Below are 18,233 nucleotides of genomic sequence, written 5' to 3' on the forward strand. Positions count from 1 at the left end.
CCGTATAGCTTCTTTTATAGCTATATATTCTGCCTCGCAGGTAGATAGGGCTACTGATTTTTGTAGCATCGAATTCCAGCTTACTATATTATTAGTAGCTAGATCTCTAGATAGGCTAAATATATAGCTAGTAGTGGATTTTCTACCATCGATATCGCCTGACTAATCAGCATCAGAGTAGCCTTTTATATATAGGTCTTTCTCTGTGCAATCGTAGTGTAGGCCTAGATTTGGCCGATATTGTAGATATTGCTATATCTTCTTCAATTCAGAGATATGTGATTAGTCAGGATTGCTTATATATCTTAAGCAATAGGTAACTAGATAGGCTATATCAGGCCTAGTCTTTAGGCTAGTATATAGTAATAAGCTAATCTCTTTTTGATAGAGATTAATAGTTTGCTCTGAAGCTTTTAATTGATTTTTTCTTAGGTAGATCCCTGCTTTACCCGGCGTTTTCTTTAGCCGTTTGCTAGTAGTAGCAAATTTTGACAAGATCTTTGATATATAATCATTTTGATCGATAGTTATCGATTGATCTTGATAATTTAGGCTGATATTATTGCCTAGGAAGGTAGCTAATTCGCCTATCTCTTCTAATTAAATATACTGCCTAGCCGCAGTAGCTAGCTTATTTATATAAGCTAGATCTTCGTGTATAATAATTATATCATCAACATGTGTGATGATAATAGCCTGGGTTTTGCTATTTATATATATTCCCTCGTCGATAGGAACTCTATCGAATCCGAGGTTCGCGATAGCCTTTGTAAAGAATTCAGACCAAAGCCTCGGTGCTTGCTTTAGGCTATATAGGGCCTTCTTAAGGTAGCAGCACTTATTTTGATAGACAGGGTCTCCTAGCCTATATAGGCTAGTTGGCAAGATAGTATATATATCACTATCGATATTAGTATGTACGAATGCGTTTTTAACGTCGTATTGCCTGATATGCCATTTTTTATTTATCGCGATTATTAGTAATATATACCAGGTTTCTGTTCTAGTAGTAGTAGAGAAGGTTTCTAGGAAATCAACACCTAATCGTTGATTAAATCCTTGTATAACCTATCTAGCCTTATAGCGAATCGTTTTGTTCGCATTTGTAATATAATTAGCCTGGATGCCTGTGGCATTTTTTATAGGCTTCTTTTTGAACACCTATCTACCCCTAATAGGTGTTATACTAGGGGGTATATCAACGATTTCATAGGTTGCCTGATCTATCAGGCTTTGATTTTCGTCCTGACAGGCCCTATACCACTTATTCCTTTTAGCTGATTGTATAGCTTGGTTAAAGGTAGAGGGTTCTTTATTAGTTACTGCCGATAATATATAATCGGTAGGCTGATCGTTAATAATAGTCTTTATAAAATCTCTTAGTAGCGTATCTGATATAGTATATATATCTTCGCTATCTTTAGTAGATTTTAATGATGGGATTTGGATCTCTATCTTATGAGACGGATCCGCTGTAATAGCAGCTTCCTTACTAGCTTTTCGCTTAGTAGGCTTACTAGCTGATTTGCTAGTTTCTTTACTAGCTGATTCGCTAGTTTATTTACTAGCTGATTTGCTAGTAGATAGGCTAGTAGATTTACTAGTAGATTTACTAGTAATCTTCTTTTTGATAGGGTTTGCTGCTTGTTTAGCAGATCTTTTCTTATTTCCTGGTTCCTGATTGGCTAGATCAGACTGATTCATCAGGAATCTACCTTCTAAGATAGTAGGGTCTCTTGACTAAACTGTCTTCTTCTGCTTTAGGTTATATAGCTTATAGTGCTTCTGTTTACTATAGCTAATAATAATAGCTATAGATTTTCTTGGCGATAGCTTGCTAGGCAGGTTTTTGTTTGTATGATAGTAGGTAATAGATCCCTAGGTCTTTATATGCCTGATAGTAGGTAGGCGCTTGTGATATATCTCGTAGGGTGATTTGAACCCTAGAGCACTGTGTGGGGTTATATTATATAGATAGGTAGCAGCCAATAAGGCTTCTCCCTATATATTATCTTTTAATCCTGATTAGATTAATAAACATCTGACCTTATTCATAAGTATTAGGTTTATGCGCTTAATTAGGCTATTTAGCTCTTTTGTATAGATAGGCGTAGTTCGGTATATAATACCGTATCTTCCTAATAATATATAGAAGTTATCATTCACGTATTCAGTACCGTTATCGGTAAATATCTCTTTAATCTTCTTATTAAGCTGGTTTTCAACTAATTGCTTATATAAGGTAAATTTCTTAATAGCTTCGTCTTTTGATCGAAGTAGAGATATATATAGATATCTTGATGCTTTATCAAGAAACGTGATATAGTAGCGATAGCTATTATAGGTCTTAGGGCTAATAGGCCCTCTAATATCGCTATGTATTCTTTCGCCTATACCGTATTCGGCAGCAGAAGTAGAAGATTTATTGATCTTCCTATCATATTTTGACTGTATGTATATTTCGTATATATTTTGTATATAATCTCTTATCTCTGTATTAGATAGAGATATATTTGCTTGGCTTAATAGCCTTTATAGTAGTATTAGGCCTATATAACCTAATCTATTATGCTAAAGTTTTAATATACTAGTAGTGCTACTAGTACTTTGGATAGATTGATCTTTTGATTTTGATTAGCTAGAATCTTCCTTATGTAGCTTTGTATATATCACATATAGGGTAGTTCGATATAGATTATCTTGCTTATGCCTAATCAGCATAATATTTCGATATTGATCGAAAATAGTGGCCTTTTCTCTATTAAATAGAGATACTGAATTTTTCAGTGTATATATGCTTAATATATTGATTCCTAATTATGGGATATAGAGTACATTAGTTAGTTTGTAGACTAGATTGGTATTCGTCTAGAAGATAATATCTCCAGCAAGATCGATAGATAATCTTTGTGCATTTCCCTATATGACAGTTTTATTAGTTTTATATACACTATCAAACAAATCCAATTTAGATACTGCATATATAGTGGCAGCTGTATTAATAATGAAAATCACTTTTGTAGTAGAAAGATCTGAATTTATCAGATTATATGTACTTTCTATAGTGATATCAGAATTGGTTTCTTGGTTTGTTTTGATAGGTAGATAAATTACCTGATCGGTTTCATGCAAGAACTCATCGCAGAGTGAGAGACTTCTTAGTATATTCACTATAGATTTATTACTTAGATTTGAGTAGTCTCTCATTAGGTTTTAATCATCAAAGATTAGTAGGCTATGCCTGATTAGCTATGCCTCTATTATAGGTATATCAGATTCTATCTAATAATCTGATCGATAGTCAATTAGACTGATCGGTGTATAACGGATATTACTGTCAAGATCAATTAGATTATTAGCTAATAGGCTAGTAGGTAGTAGGTTGCTAGCTAAGGTTTCTTCAGCTTCTGCGGGGTAATTAGTCATATGACTAGTGACGTGGATTTCTTCCTTGTCAGATTACTCATTAAGCATTGCTATGATCATCTTCTTTTGTTGATTAAATCTTTGATTATTTTGATTGGATCTAGGCTAATTTGCCCTAGGTATCTAATTAGCTAGTCTGCCAGAAGGATGTAGATACTAGCAATCTGCTACTGTATGGCTTCGTATATTATAATGCGTATAGTATTTGCCAGAATTTGACAGTTTTTTCCACGGTTTTTTGCTAATTCGACGATTTTGATTAGCCTGACGATTTGATTGGTGATTTACCTGATAGTTAGGCTTATGATTAGCCTGGTAATTACTTTGACGATTGTTTTGACGATTGCTTTAACGATTGCTTTGACGATTGCTTTGGCTAGTAGCTATAAAGATTTGCTTGCTCGATTAAATATAACTGCGCGATTCGTTAATAAGATTGGCGAATAACGATTTAATCGTATAGGAATTAGAATCTCTGCGAAGAGATTAAATAATATTTTGAACAATCGGTGCGTATAATTAGTCAAGATTGTTGAGAACCTATACGAATACGATTTGCTTAGGGAAATTAATCCCTAGGCTTGCTAATTCGATTAGCAGGCGCCTTATCTTAGTGAGATAGTTATACATACTATCGAAATCGCCTAATTGGCTGTTGAATAGGCTCTTTAACACAAGGAATTCGGTAGTAAATCCTTTCGGCCGATATTAGGTAGCTAAAGTAACCTATACTTAGTAGGCCGATGTGGTATCTCCTAGCTAAAAGAGTGGGCTATCTTTGCATGATAGCTTGATTGATGATAGAGCGTCTCGATTTATCTGATCAATAGTTTTGAATTTATCAGATAGAATAACTAGCTTATTCTAGCCTATCTTAGCAGGGCTAGTAGATCTTATAGGTCTACCAGATCTTCTTCCTAACCAAATCGTAGTGTTTCTGCAATCGGGTAATCGTTAATTAGGTAATAAAGCAATTGCTTTTTCATAAGACCAGTGTTGATTAGGAATCTGGCCTTGCTGAATAGCAGGAAGCTTTGTGTAATCATGTTGGATTGTATCAATCAGTCTCTCTTGATCAAGAATCGCCTTGATTCGGATAGACCAGGCAACATAATTTCCTTCTCCTTTGAGAGGATCGATATTATGTTTGTTGATCATCTTGAGTTTTAAAAACTTGATTGAATATTTGAAAAATGATTGTTTTTGTTAAGAAAGTCGAGATTTCTTAGTGTTTCGTATAGAGAAGTAGACGCGACCGGTAAAAATCGAGTATAAATTTTTGAAAATAAGAAGTCGGAGGAGCTTTTTGTTTCTTTTTAAGAGAGAGAAGTTTCTCTTAAAAGTAAGGGATTCTTCGTTGAAGATAGAAGATTGAAGAAGTGGTATAAGCCGAATTGAAGTAGGATCAATTCGGGCTCATAACCTGTGAGCAAGCGATGCTACGCAGGTTAGGTAAAGAGGAAGATAAATTAAAGATAATTGAATAAGATCGATTGATCTTTCTTCCTCTTGATTGAATAGGAAGGATAAGTTCAATTCGGCTTAGAATCATAAAGATAAGATGAGAGAAGAGTAAGGTAGGACTGAAGCTTGGTTGATTGTATTGAATCTTGCTTATGTGTCTTAAATATTGTTATCTTGGTAGAGAAAGCAGGGCATATTTATAATCAACTTGTCTCTTGTATGTGATCGTTCTAGATGATGCATGATGATCTCATGCAGACAGATCTAGATGCATAGTGATATCATGTAGTAGCTGTTTGATCGGTGGTTGCTTGATTGTACGATGTCATTGACTGTAGTGATGATGTAGATCGTGTTATTGACCGTAGTGATGATGTAGATCGTATACTGTTGTATACGTCTTACTTGATGTCATTGACCGCAGTGATGATGGTATAGCATAAAGCTTATAGAGATTTAGCCATCTTGTATAGGCCTTATGAATCTGGCTTGATATGCTGTATGACGGTTTAGGCATCTTGCCCTATATCTCACACCAAATATCTCACAGATCTAGAATACAAATTCAAAAGCAGAAGTTATTCGAATTATAGATAAAGTTATAGAAAAATAGCTAGAGACACTAAGATAGTTTCAGAATAAGAAGGTTGATTAGATTCTTGCTAGAATAACCCTAGAGGCATCTAAGATTCCTATTAAATAGTGGATAAACGCACCACACCACACTAGAATAAGCGAAAGCAGTTATTTCCACGATAACGAGGTAGTAGGCCGAAAGCAAGCTTTATTAATAGCAATTCTACGGTATTTAATTATATCTCTTTTGTATAGAGTATATCACTAATATATTATCTATAGATACAAAAGACATATACAAGAGATGATTCAAAAGAATAAACTTGCAGAAGAGCAAGGTATCTTCCTAACTTAGCGATCTTATAACCCTGTGCATCGTATTACTAAACAAGTTCGCAAAAAGGGTTTGTCTATATAAGTAACATATATTACATATATACTAACCTTATACTAGACAAACGTCTCAGAAAATCTGCTAATCGTCGTATCGATAAACTATACCAACCTTGGAACCTAACCAATCCCTATAATATTCTTAACCCTATAATATAACTACCTAAGCTTCCGAATATCTCAGATTCAGTTTCCATAACTGCTTTAGAGGTAACTAACGTAAGCTTAGTATATAGTCAAACTATATCTGTACTGCTATCTAGTATACTTCCGGGTAGTTTAGTTCCTCGGGGTAGTTTAGTTTATACTGAATCATCTAGATTAGTACCTTAGGATAGTATATCTTAGTAGTTAGGCTATACTTAGGAATTTGATGATAAAGAGGCACGGTTATAGAAAGAAGTTGCTGAACTTAGGAGAAAGCAAAGGATTTTGGCCCTTCGAAGGGAAAAGCAAGAGTTACTACGGAGTATAGAGGCAGGTAAACCTTAGCATAAGTTTAGTATATCTTCAATCTACTTTTAGTGTCTGGTTTACATATATTCTATATAGTAAGATAACAAACGATTCATACAGATTCAACTACGCCTAGCTACTAGAGAGACTTAGAAGCAGAGGAGGATAAGCCCTCTTCCTCCCTGCTCTCCTCCTCTTCCTCCCCGTCGTTTTCGTCTCCATCGTCACCACTACCTCTATTACCGCTACCTCCATTACCATCACCTCTATTACCATCACCTCTATTGCCACTACCTCTATTACCGCCACCTCTAGTACCAGTAGCAGGGCTAAAACCTGCGAAAGGAATCGGGTTCCTAGGGACTCCAGGGCCACGCTATATATCGTTAGCATATACTCAATATATCATTTGCATATATATAATATAGACTTACCCGGCGGCTACGTTGAGCAGAGAGCGGGGTTGCCGGGGCCTGCCAGCGGTAGAAACGTGTACCGTATTGTGCGGCAAACTATATATCGGTAGCTCTATACAGATTGTTAGTATATCTTCAATATATAAAACCTATATACTTAGAAGTATATTGACTTGTGCAGAACATAGAGTACCCTTGGTACTTACGCAATACGCTCTAGGGCGGAGGCCTAGTATCCAATCTACCTATTCTTAGGGCCGCGTCTAGGCTTATATAGGTAGCTAGTATCCCGCTAGCCACCCTACAGGACCTAACGTCTAATAGCGTTCTGGCCCGTAATAATCTCGTACTAGGTCTTAGCTCGGCGATTAGGGTTAACGACTATATCGTAGTCACGTTGTTAGTATATGTTTAATATATCCAATCTATAGACACTAACTAGCTCCGGAATGCTTATTGCGGATATAACGACGTAGAGTAGGTACCTCCGAAAAGACTAGACCGCATATCTAGGACGGAGGGTTCACGACGATATCACAGCTATTCCTCGTAGTGTTAGCATATAGTAACTATATCCTTAGTATATTAAGACGCTACGTATACTCCCGTGTTCTCTTTGTTGAGAACCACGGCCGGGTTTAGGGGGGGGTTACCGCGATATCTACTGCTTTAATATTATAATAGCGAGCGCCTGTAGCCAGAGCTGCCGTATATATAGCTAGCTTCCAGCCAGGATTGTTGTCAGGAATAGGCCCTATATATAGTTAGTATATCAATAGTATATGCCTCTAGGCGATATACTATACGTATATCCCAGGAGAGGGTTAGGGTTAGTAGCGTTCAAGACGGTAGTATTGTCAAATTCGGCCCGGGTTAGACCCAGGCCAGGGAAGAGTCCAAGATTCGACATATTGATAAGCTAGAAGTATTCAGTATATGCAAAACATATAGAGAAACGCGTTAGAGAGTAGAGTAAACAGATGTTCTCACCTTGTGTAAACAAAGTTCGTGGAGAGGGAAGGAAAAAAAAGAGTGGTGGTGTTGTGTTGTTAAAGATATATCTCTCATTTCTTTGTTGACACTTTTGTATTGTAACTCCACAAAATAGATATTTTTCTTTCAAAACCTGTAATTTATTAAGATCAAGGCTATTTCTTTCATATTACTCTTAATAAATAATATAAGGAGTCATCAAGAATTTAGTAACATATACTATATAGAGCTGTATAGAGTTATAGTGCAGTTTAGTAAGGTAGGGGTTCAACTAAAGTTGAACCCTGTATAAAATACATAAAAGTGAGCATAATAGCTCATTAGGACCCAAAATATTCTGGGTCCCGATGAGATCCAACACCTCAGCGGGACCCAAAATTAGTCAGAAATCTCTTGGGTCCCGTTGAACTTTTTTTGGGTCCCGCTGAGCTGGAACCCGTAAAATGCCCTGAGTAAGCTGTTACGTTCATGTATTTTACGGACCCACAAATAGATCATGATGTCATCCCAACGCCAGCGTTCCAACGTAAGGGCCACATAAGATGACACGAAACCTCGGTCCCCGGCATCGTAACCGTCTAAATTTCATCCGGGCCTACGTGACTAGATACTGCTAGCCTGTACTCAAGATAGTATCATATCGTCTCGTATTTTTAAATATTCTACTAATAGTAAGTGTTAAGCGGTTGCGTTCTGACATGGGGGTAAAATCGCTCTACTTGCCACCTTACGCAGTGTCTTGAACAATGAAGCAGCAAGAAAAAGGATATCGCCGGCATATCTTAGGCTTTTGAAATAATGCATAAGGTAAATGGTACAGCCAGGTTACCTCAACTTTTGAATGCTCCCTGGCAAGATAACCACAGAGCATACGGATTCACCCGGTCCGGGTACGCTTTCATCATTTCCTCGAATAGCTGGACTTTTGATCCAGTTTTGCCGACTAGGTCTCCAAAGTCCTCGATATACTTGATCGTTGCTGCAAGATTATTGACTCCGTCCACCGCACCGGGTCGTTTATGCCCCGCAATGACGGTGCGAGGATTGAGGTCCGCAATAGAATTAACGATCGAGATCCACGAGTCCCGACCCTGTTGCGTATTCGTCTCTCCAAGGAATTGGTGCACATCGTTATACACACAATCACCCGCAATGATCAATCCCAGAGAAGGGACATGTAGGTACGTCGTATTCCAGGTGTCTGATTCTCCCGCATCGATGGCAATGAGCCTATGACCTTCAAGGAGAATAGTATTGTTGTGGTCGCCTAATGACTCGATTCTCGATAGGATACCACCGTCGATATCGATCTGTTTACCGAACCTGCTCGCCCATATAGCTTGATAATTATCGGGTTCTAGCTCGTGCTGCATATGCTCGATAACTTTCGCAGTTGTGACAGCTTTCACGTTCGGAAATCGTTCCAGGAGCCGTTTCAAGCCGAAGAAATGATCACCATGACCGTGAGTTATATATATTGTCGTCAAAATCTTGTTTGGTATGGAAGACTTCACCCAATCTGCTAAGTCATCCGCTTGAGCAGTTGTGAGGAGTCCATCGATGAGTACGGCTTCTTTGTGTCCAGATATTAGGGTAATGGCCATAGGTGACCAGACTGGAGCGACAAAGCTTGGTAAACCCTCAGGAGAAGAAAAAGGTATTCCAGGAGCAATGTAGACATCGACTTTAAGTGGGGAAGCCATGTTATAGATTGACTTGCGTTCCAAATCGAATAAACGTAGTGCCTGTTGCAGAGAGCCGTGTTCCAACCAAGGCCAGAGTACTATTATATGCTAAAACGGAGCCTATCACTTCTACATCAAGAAATTTACTGCTTCTGGTTAGCTCTCCTGGACGGTGGAGGTTTATCTTGGGCCATCCAAACATCAGTTATTTTAGCCAATGTTGTTCTTCACGGCATGTGTCTTGAGATTGATTTGTGATGGGTGGGATTAGATAGTGGCGATGAACTAGGCCCTATCGGGTAATATGCCGCTTTGAGTTAGCATTCATCTCCATAAGCCCGATTTAACATGATTGGGCCGATCGAGCCGCGCAATAACAACCCAAGGTTTCAAATTCAACTGAGTTTTACCACGACTATCGAATTTGGCGATCCGGCGAAAGGATATAATACATTTTCAACTAAAGTTCTAGAATACGGTGAAATTAAACCCATTTAAGCTGCTACAAGAAGTCATTGTGTGAAATGTCCAGCCTGGAAGTATTGTCTTCGCGGTCGAGGCTCACTCGTTGATACAACTCTAACAGCGCAAATGCTTTGATTACCGGAAATTCCCTTAATTCCCGGGATTTAATTTTAAATCCATTTTGGGTAATATTCCACTCATAGTTATAGTAGTAAGCATCGCGGGAGTGTTTTAGATTCTCGCAAAATTTCCCTCGAATAACAGTTAGTTGATATGTATGCCCATAAAATAGCTACTTTTCGGTTGGTTTTTATTTGAAAGCTTTTTTAATGTGTACTGGTTATTTGTTGGCTAAATAACCTACACATATAGATAAGTATATATGAAAAAGTAGAATCTGCATCATTTTCTGTAACGTCAAGGAAAAAAAAGCCTATGTCACTACGGCCTTCCAAACCGCAACACAATATAGCCCAACTATATGGAAGTTGCAGTGAGCTTAGATCGGGCTTTACGGATCGGGTGAAAACCGTAAGTTTGCGACAAGCATTGTACAGTATTTGCATCTGAGAGAAGTCTATGACATCGTGATAGTATGTGTAGAGCGCCATACAAGTCAACTAGAATGCTTTTAGTAATATTCCACTTTGGGTTAAAGTATGCTCCTATTCCAGGAGACGAAACCGTGGGGGATCCATAAATAGGAGGTGACCGCCACGCCGTCCCAACCGATGCCCCATCTCTATCACACCGTATAAGCGCCGAAAGACCTTCTTCCCGCAGTGTTCAAAGTCTCTCTGTTACTTATTCAAAAGGCATTTTTTTGACCAAAAGATGGGTCACAGTACGATCAATACGTCAAAGACGGGCACTGTCCTAACTGCATCTATCAACAATCCACCAATCAACCTTTGCGACTGGAGGTTCATGTCTGATCTTAACGACCTCCTCACCGATGTTGCCTCAAGCGGTGATATTAAGATCCTAGTGGTTCAAAGTGCAAATCCGGACTTCTTTGTTGCTCATCTGGATCTGCTCCCCCATCCTGGTTAGTGATTGATACCGATCTTGTTCTTTTTTAGAGTCTTACAAAACAACTTGGCTAGAGTCCACGCTTCCAGAAATGCACCCTGAGCACCCAACATTGGGATATTTCTTTGGTCTCATGTATAAACTGACCAATCTTCCCATTGTGACAATCGCTCTCGTTGAAGGATGTGCGCGAGCCGGAGGCTGCGACTTCACTATGGCCTTCGACATGCGCTTCGGAATAAAAGGTCGCACACGGTTAGCCCATCTTGAAGCTTGCCTTGGTGTGTATGCGTCAGGTGGAGGAGCGATGCGACTGGTTCAACAGATGGGCAAGCCGCGAGCATTGGAGTATCTGTACTCAGGGCGGGACATTGGGGCAGAAGAAGGGGAGAAGTACGGACTGATCAACCGGGCGTTTGAGACGTCAGAGAGTATGCATGCATTCGTGGATGCTTATGTTGGTCGCGTGGGAAAATTTGAACTCTCGGCACTGGCTATGACGAAGAAGAGAGTCAACGATGCTACTAACGCATCATCCCTGGAGATATTCGAGAAGGATTTTCAGGCGTTCGTGGAGCTTCTGACTCAGCCGAAGACGGCCCAGCTTGTTACAGAGGTTTGGGCGGTAATTAAAGGGGCGACAAATTGCGAAGAAGAGAGGACTTTGCCTGATGCTCTCATGGCAATGCCATCTTATCAGTGAGGGATTACAGTTGTATATTAACACTATACCGAAAAATGTCTTCATTCCCTTGCAAAGGTCTTCAGTCACATCTTAATTAAATCTCTCAAGATTCTGGACTCTTCAACATCGTTCCAAACGTCCATAAACTCCATCATATACCTAGGAGTGTGGATAGATCTGCTGAACGCATCTTTCATAACATCCCAGTCATATATGTGTTGTGCACGACAGAAATAGTCAAGCCACTTCATGTACAATCTCCTCTCTTCTCTTCCTAGAGCCGCTGCACCTCCGGTGCCTAGGATCCATAACAACGTTCCGGGATAAGTAGTAGAGACTGCGGAAATATCGATATCACGGAGAATTGTCGTAAGGCGTCCTAAGAGCGGACTGAATATCCCAGCTCGTGGTGGGATCTCGCGAAGGGCGAGAGAGACGTATATAATGGCTGTCAAACAGCATGCAATATATAACGAGTCAGTGGGAATAATGCTCGTCGAGTGTTTTGGTACAGTCTGGGTGAAGGAATATCCGGTTTCAGCTTGAAGAAGAAGGTCGTATGTACGCCGTTCAAGATTGTAGAAGTGGTTACTCAGCATTAGTTGATCGACTTCGGCCATATCAGCACGATTAACAGAACTGAGCACTAGAGACAGCCGTTGAAGGTCGTCGATGATAGCCTCAATACCAGAAGGATACTGACAGCCTGCTACCCAATCGGAAACTTCGGTACAGATTTTTGTTGCAGACGTATTGACTGTAATTGGAGTATCATCGGATGAACATTCCATGGTCAATTTTTCCGAGGAAAATGGAAAGCGAGGTGCGATTCGCTGCGCTATAGCGCTGCTAAGATCCGCCCTAGATCATCACAGTGTGAGACTCAGACGGCATAGACTAGTATGTGAAATCATACCAAAGGGCCTTTCTTCGCACAATACCATTGAATCCTAGGGCGTTAAGACCACCCCTATGATTAACAAGCTGTTCAAGAGCCTTTATATGAGGGGCTGCTCCAAGTGGCGATGCGTTCAAAATCTAACATCTGTCAATCGGAGATTTAAACATCCATGAGTCGTCCTTACGTCAATTAATGCAAGACAGGAAATGGAGAGGATAGTGGAATCCGTGCTGCTGAGTATAGGATCGTTGAGCCTATCGTTAAGGATTTTCACAGCCGCCCCTTGATGTCGAAATGCGTCAACGCTAAATTCTTGTCCACGAAGGAGTGCAACGTGTAAGGCTGAGATAACCAATGTAGTATGAAGAAGTGCAGCGTCGGTCACAGCAAATTTTATCCATTCTTCCTTGGAATTAACGGGCATGTTCGTGTAGTTAAAGACCGTACAATCTATTATAGATAAGACATGTATGGTCGAAAGAAAGAAAGAGCCGACAACTTACAATGAAATAGAAGATTCTGATCCCGGTGGTCCAACTGAAATGGAAACGAAACAGTACCAAGTAGGTCAAACCGGGAAGGGTCAGATATTGTCCGCCCTAAAATGGAGTTGAGCCTCTCTTCCCATTCACGTAATCCGTGTAATGGGCCTAGGTTTCCGACATGAGAACGGATTTGTAGATCGAAGTCAGCAGTTGTAGGGCCAATCCTATGTATCGGCACTGAGTCAGCAACCACAGGTTGTGACTGCTCCCTATCTAGTATTCTTCCTCTGGTGGCAAAAGAAACTGGATCATCATGAGGAGGTCGCTCCACTCCCTAAACCTAGTTAGGATCGTCAAGAACCAATGTATAGGAATGCCTTGCTTACACGCATCTCACGAGCGTTTTTATGATACCGAGTCATAATGTGCGAACGAGCCTTCTTTCGGATAGAAGCTTGTGAGGCTTCGGATCCAACGGCCGTATTAATAAACAACACGCTTTCGGGAGTGTGGTGTCTACGGTCGGCTCTTGATGCCGGTGTAGGCCCATCTTGCCCCTCATTCATCATAGAAGATGTATCCTAACTCTAGACCTAGAGCAGTTCTCCCGAAGAAAGTTGTGAGGTGAAGAAATTAATATAAGACGACAGGAAGGGTTGTCGATTGATTTCGATAACACTCTTTCCAGGTGTTGATAGCGTTGCACAATAGTGATCAATGATGAAGTTAAGAACGTTGTAAGGGAATGGAGAAAACTAACCTGGCAAGGATTACATGATTCCCCAGACGATCTCCAAAGGCGGTGAAGTTTCGTTCACCATGTGCTCATTCGAGCATGCCTCTGGTATTGAAGCAACCCAATCGGGTTAGCGAGGCGAGGCACACTAATTCTAGATTCTTGTATCTTTCAGACTTGTATCAGCGTATTGCCCTGAAACGAGGAACGAGTGAAGGGGTTTACTACCCTGCGCGAGCTGCCCGCAAAGTTTTGCTGCGGTCGTACTGCAAAACCCTTGCCCATTCTCGCCGCTTGATTCGTCGATTTTGGCCGCCAAGGAATGATCTCGTTCGCTCGTTGCCATTGTGGCGATCGTCGCCGTGTTGTCTGATTGCTCGTCGACTTATCTATCCATCCTAGCTCTTAGGGTTCTATGGCTTCGTTCCACACTTCTCTCTACGTCTGCCTTCCATGAACGGCTGGTCCTTTGTTAGATAGCTCTCTTCTTGATTTAAGTTTTCTTATGGCATTGGTATTGACTCCACGCTTAGCGTCGCTGATTCGCTGACTTGTGGAATCCCTGGCTTGCCCTTCACTGGTCTACGAGGATCTACGAGGATCTACGAGGCTCTACAGCTTCATCTGCACTGGTCGCAAGTTTACCTTCCACGCTTGCCTCTCCTCTGTTCTATATCTCTCTCCTTACTATGACCCACTCCAACTTGTTCCACGCCTTGCTTCACTGACATGTGAGAGCACACTGAGTGCTGTCGGAAGTTCGGTTTCTATTACTTAGCTTTATAGTTTGATGCGTTTGTTTGGGCTATTCATGGTTCAAATAGATCCAATCGGCTTCGGCTACTATCTTCCGTAACTTTACGCACGCTATGACTATGCAACCACTCCTTGTATTCCCGCTACTCCCGATTCTATTTGTCCTTCTGCTTAGTACTACATTTTTTCTGTGTAGAATGGTCTACTGACGTAATGTTTCGTCTATTAACTACCGATCCTTGGTCTGCTACCTGCACTTGATAATCTTCACTTATAGTAGACAAGATTAGTAGACAAGATTAGTAGACAAGATTATCTAACTTTCCGTGTGTATTACGGCTTCAGCATGTTAGCTCTTCGATCTTGTCATAACTGTGGTCGCCAGGTTCGTCTATCTCTAGCTATCGAAACACCGCTGTGTCCTGCCTGTCGATTAGCCTCTTTGCCGCCTATAATCGAAACGCGTCTCTGCTTAGGCTGCCGTGTTCCGATTCCTACACTCTCGTACCTAGTGGTCTATTGTAATCGTTGAATTGTTAACCTAATATCGTCGACCTTATGACTCCTTTCCACCTACGCGTTTTAAACCCATTTCATTCCGGTAAAGTTTAAACTTATAGATTTACGAGTTGTACGGGATGGAGCAAAAGTTATGAATGTGAATTCATCGCGGACTCCTCAACCGCTGATGCCGATATAAGCGGACTAGTATTCCCGTTTAGCCCGACTATTTCAGACTGCCATAGTATTTCATTAGCGCAAAGGGTTTCATCGGAAATGTCGGCCTTTTTGCTGCGCAATGTACAATAACTGATTTTAGGAAATAAGAACCTAACCATAAGTGGAATATTACCTGAGATAGTTTAGTTCAACAATACCGGCTAGGTCCACACTACCGAACTTTCAAGCATAGCAATTTAAGGTTTCAGAAGAAGAATACGGAGTACTGTACTTCGATCTCTAATCAACCGGAATTACGGGTTACCGTTCCCAACCGTCTTCGCCACCGGAAACCAATGAGAGAACCAGCGTATATAATCCCTCAATATCTGTTCTTACAAGTACCACGCATCTATATCAACTTCACCTCGCAATCAATTTTAAACATGCCCGCTCTCTCATCCCTACCAACCCGGGAGTTAGCCGGAATCACAATCCCAGATACCCCGCTAGTCAACAAAGCCATCGCGCACGCGCGAGAGCATGGCGACGACTTCACATACAATCACGTTATGAGAAGCTTCCTGTTCGCAATCGCCTCTGTCTCCGTTGTCACAACCGCGGTGCCAGACTATGCCGTTGACTATGAGGCCCTCGCCATCAGCACGATCCTTCACGATCTAGCCTGGTCAGTGGACAGCGATAAGTGCTCTGCAGACAAACGATTTGAGGTTGACAGTGCCAACGCCGCACGGGAATTCCTAACCACCGAGGTTGGGAATGACCCTAGCTGGGCCCATTATCGAGTGCAGCTCGTCTGGGACGCGATTGCGCTACATACTACGTCTTCCATTGCCATGCATAAGCAGCCTGAGGTCATGGTTGCGCATATAGGCATCTCGGCAGATTTTGCGGGGCCGAATGTCTTTCCTGGTGGGAAGGGTCCGTTGACATGGGAGGCGTTTAATGAGATTGTCAAGGTCTTTCCGAGGGAGAATTTCAAAGAAGGCGTGAAGATGATCCTATGCGAGTTGTGTAGGAAGAAGCCAGAGTCGACATATGATAATTTTGTCGGCGAATTTGGGGAGAAGTATGTGGAGAAGTATGATAGGACTGGAAAGAAGCCTAGTGATTTCCTTGAAAATGCCATTTGAGATATGGACTCTTCAGGGGTTGAAGGGGACATGATCAATGAGTACCCACGTCGAAATACCTCGCTGATGAGGTATCGAACAGGATGTCATAGCAGTTACTCTGCCGATGTCTTTAAGAACCTTATAACTGATTCGGTCTATGATAGTGTGGGCTCTACTTTCGAATTGTTTGCTTTTCCTTTCTATCTGCCTTGGTATAGGTTTTCCTTATTTAGGTTTTCCTATACTGTTACGTGAATGCGAAGGGACTATTTCCAACCCTCCTACTATATTGGTCTCTTATCCATGTTCGACAACATTAACAAAGATATTATGTTAATCAACACGTCCTGACTATAGCGGGCGCCATGACTGCAAAAGAATATCCGTGTCGGATTGCTGCGATCAATGCGGGTATTGCATTCTAGAATGTGGAGTGTGCGCTGGCAAATTGTACCTATTATAACTTCTTGTCTAACTTGTGCTAGTGGTCGGCAGGCCCTTCCCGATTGTAGTATGGGTTTGGTCTGATTTTTCCTGAGTAATAGCGTCGCTAGTCATCGAAGAAGTTTCAAGCACACCGTGAGCCTCCCCAGTTTGCTCGGCCAGAGAAACATTGCCTTTCTCTATGTTTCAGTCGCTTTCTAAAAGTTTTTTTAAAATAGCAGCCGTAAAGAGTCGACGACCAACTGACGTGCTTGGCTATCTGCAACACGTCAAAAGAGCTCTCCGCCATTTTCAGTGCTTTGTCATCCAAGTGAAAACGGTTCGGAGTTGAGAAGGATTGAAGGTCTTATGGACCCCTGAAGACTAGCGATCTGGTTTTTGCGCACGGACAGAGGACGAACGAACAGTTTCACCTCTATCTGCTAGGGCTACGGAGGTTATTTGGGATCACGAGTGCAATAACCCAAAATCCATTATAATTGGCCAATAAGTCTACCGCCTACCTTCGGCTTTCTCTTGCTTCTTATTGTTGGCTTTCGATGGCTTCCCGTTTTGGTTTAGCTTTCTAGTCCTCCGCACCATTGGCCGGCTCTCCTACGTTGATCCTGGATGGTCGATGTCTCTACAGTTGTGATCCTTGTATATACTTCTAATACCTCTCATCTTCAATATGAGTGCTAATGCCGTTCGCTTACATGGCTGCATTACTTTCTATGGTCCCTTTCTATCGTATTTATATATATTTTCATACCTGCAACTCCATCCACCTACTTGCTCATGTGCCTCGTTTCATCCATGCTATCCCTCCTCGCACCCTCTCGATGAATTCTGATTTCATTTACTGCGACTGACATGAATGCTTCCCTATTTTTGTACTGCACATGCTAACATAGACTGGGATGATACAGCCTCGTCATGAACGTCACCACATGCCAAATATATAAACTTTCTTGGATGCATTTCCTGCACTTCTACGACCAATCACAATATGACTCTACAGACTTTTATATCTCTACTTACCATCTCGTCTTATCCATATTTTACCGTTAGTTTCACTCCCTTCATCACTTCGTTTCAGGGCATCAGCGTGCGAAGCTTGCGAAGCGCGCGTTACCAGTTGTGAGAATATAGTCTACTTGCAGGGTAGAAAGCCTGTCAACTAGGTAGGAGAGCAAAGCACTAAGTCAGATTGTAACAGAGACTGTTTCCTGGAGGGCCCCTTTACCCCGTTTACTGCTAGGCCTTATATACAGTAAGCCCCTCTTTCGAAGGAGGGGTAGACATGCAGGGAAGCGGATAACTATCCTCCGTGGGAATAGCGGGGAAAGGGTGATGATACATCACCGAACCAATATATCATAGTTAGTGATCCTTGGAGGCCTGAAGCCTAAGGCCTCAACATAGGAATAGCCTTATAGTACAAAATATCATAACAATTATCCTCCCTCTAATTTCGCTTACCCTAAGCGAGGGAGTTATATACAATAAGGGTGTAAATAAATAGGTAAACAGGCAGGTAGCAGA

The 18,233-nt window shown here is 41.2% G+C and overlaps 3 protein-coding genes across 3 annotated transcripts; 2 read left to right on the forward strand and 1 right to left on the reverse strand.

The window, feature by feature from the left end:
• Nucleotides 1-8,554: 8,554 nt before the first annotated feature.
• N7458_000346 (MBL fold metallo-hydrolase) lies at nucleotides 8,555-9,427 on the reverse strand (the record flags this gene model as incomplete). The annotated part of the gene is made up of 1 exon (XM_056903740.1): nucleotides 8,555-9,427. The coding sequence occupies one exon, from the start codon at nucleotides 9,425-9,427 to the stop codon at nucleotides 8,555-8,557; it is 873 nt and encodes a 290-aa protein (XP_056771507.1).
• A 1,281-nt stretch (nucleotides 9,428-10,708) lies between these two features.
• On the forward strand, nucleotides 10,709-11,609 carry N7458_000347 (enoyl-CoA hydratase/isomerase family protein; the record flags this gene model as incomplete). The annotated part of the gene is made up of 2 exons (XM_056903741.1): nucleotides 10,709-10,922; nucleotides 10,981-11,609. The coding sequence occupies 2 exons, from the start codon at nucleotides 10,709-10,711 to the stop codon at nucleotides 11,607-11,609; spliced, it is 843 nt and encodes a 280-aa protein (XP_056771508.1).
• Nucleotides 11,610-15,575: 3,966 nt separating this feature from the next.
• Nucleotides 15,576-16,283, forward strand: N7458_000348 (uncharacterized protein; the record flags this gene model as incomplete). Its single annotated transcript, XM_056903742.1, has 1 exon — nucleotides 15,576-16,283. One exon carries the CDS (start codon nucleotides 15,576-15,578, stop codon nucleotides 16,281-16,283), a length of 708 nt encoding a protein of 235 aa, XP_056771509.1.
• Nucleotides 16,284-18,233: the final 1,950 nt, after the last annotated feature.

The sequence above is a fragment of the Penicillium daleae genome (genome assembly GCF_028827525.1).
Source record: "Penicillium daleae strain IBT 16125 chromosome Unknown utg000001l_segment0_segment0, whole genome shotgun sequence".
Classification (NCBI taxonomy): Eukaryota; Fungi; Ascomycota; class Eurotiomycetes; order Eurotiales; family Aspergillaceae; genus Penicillium; species Penicillium daleae.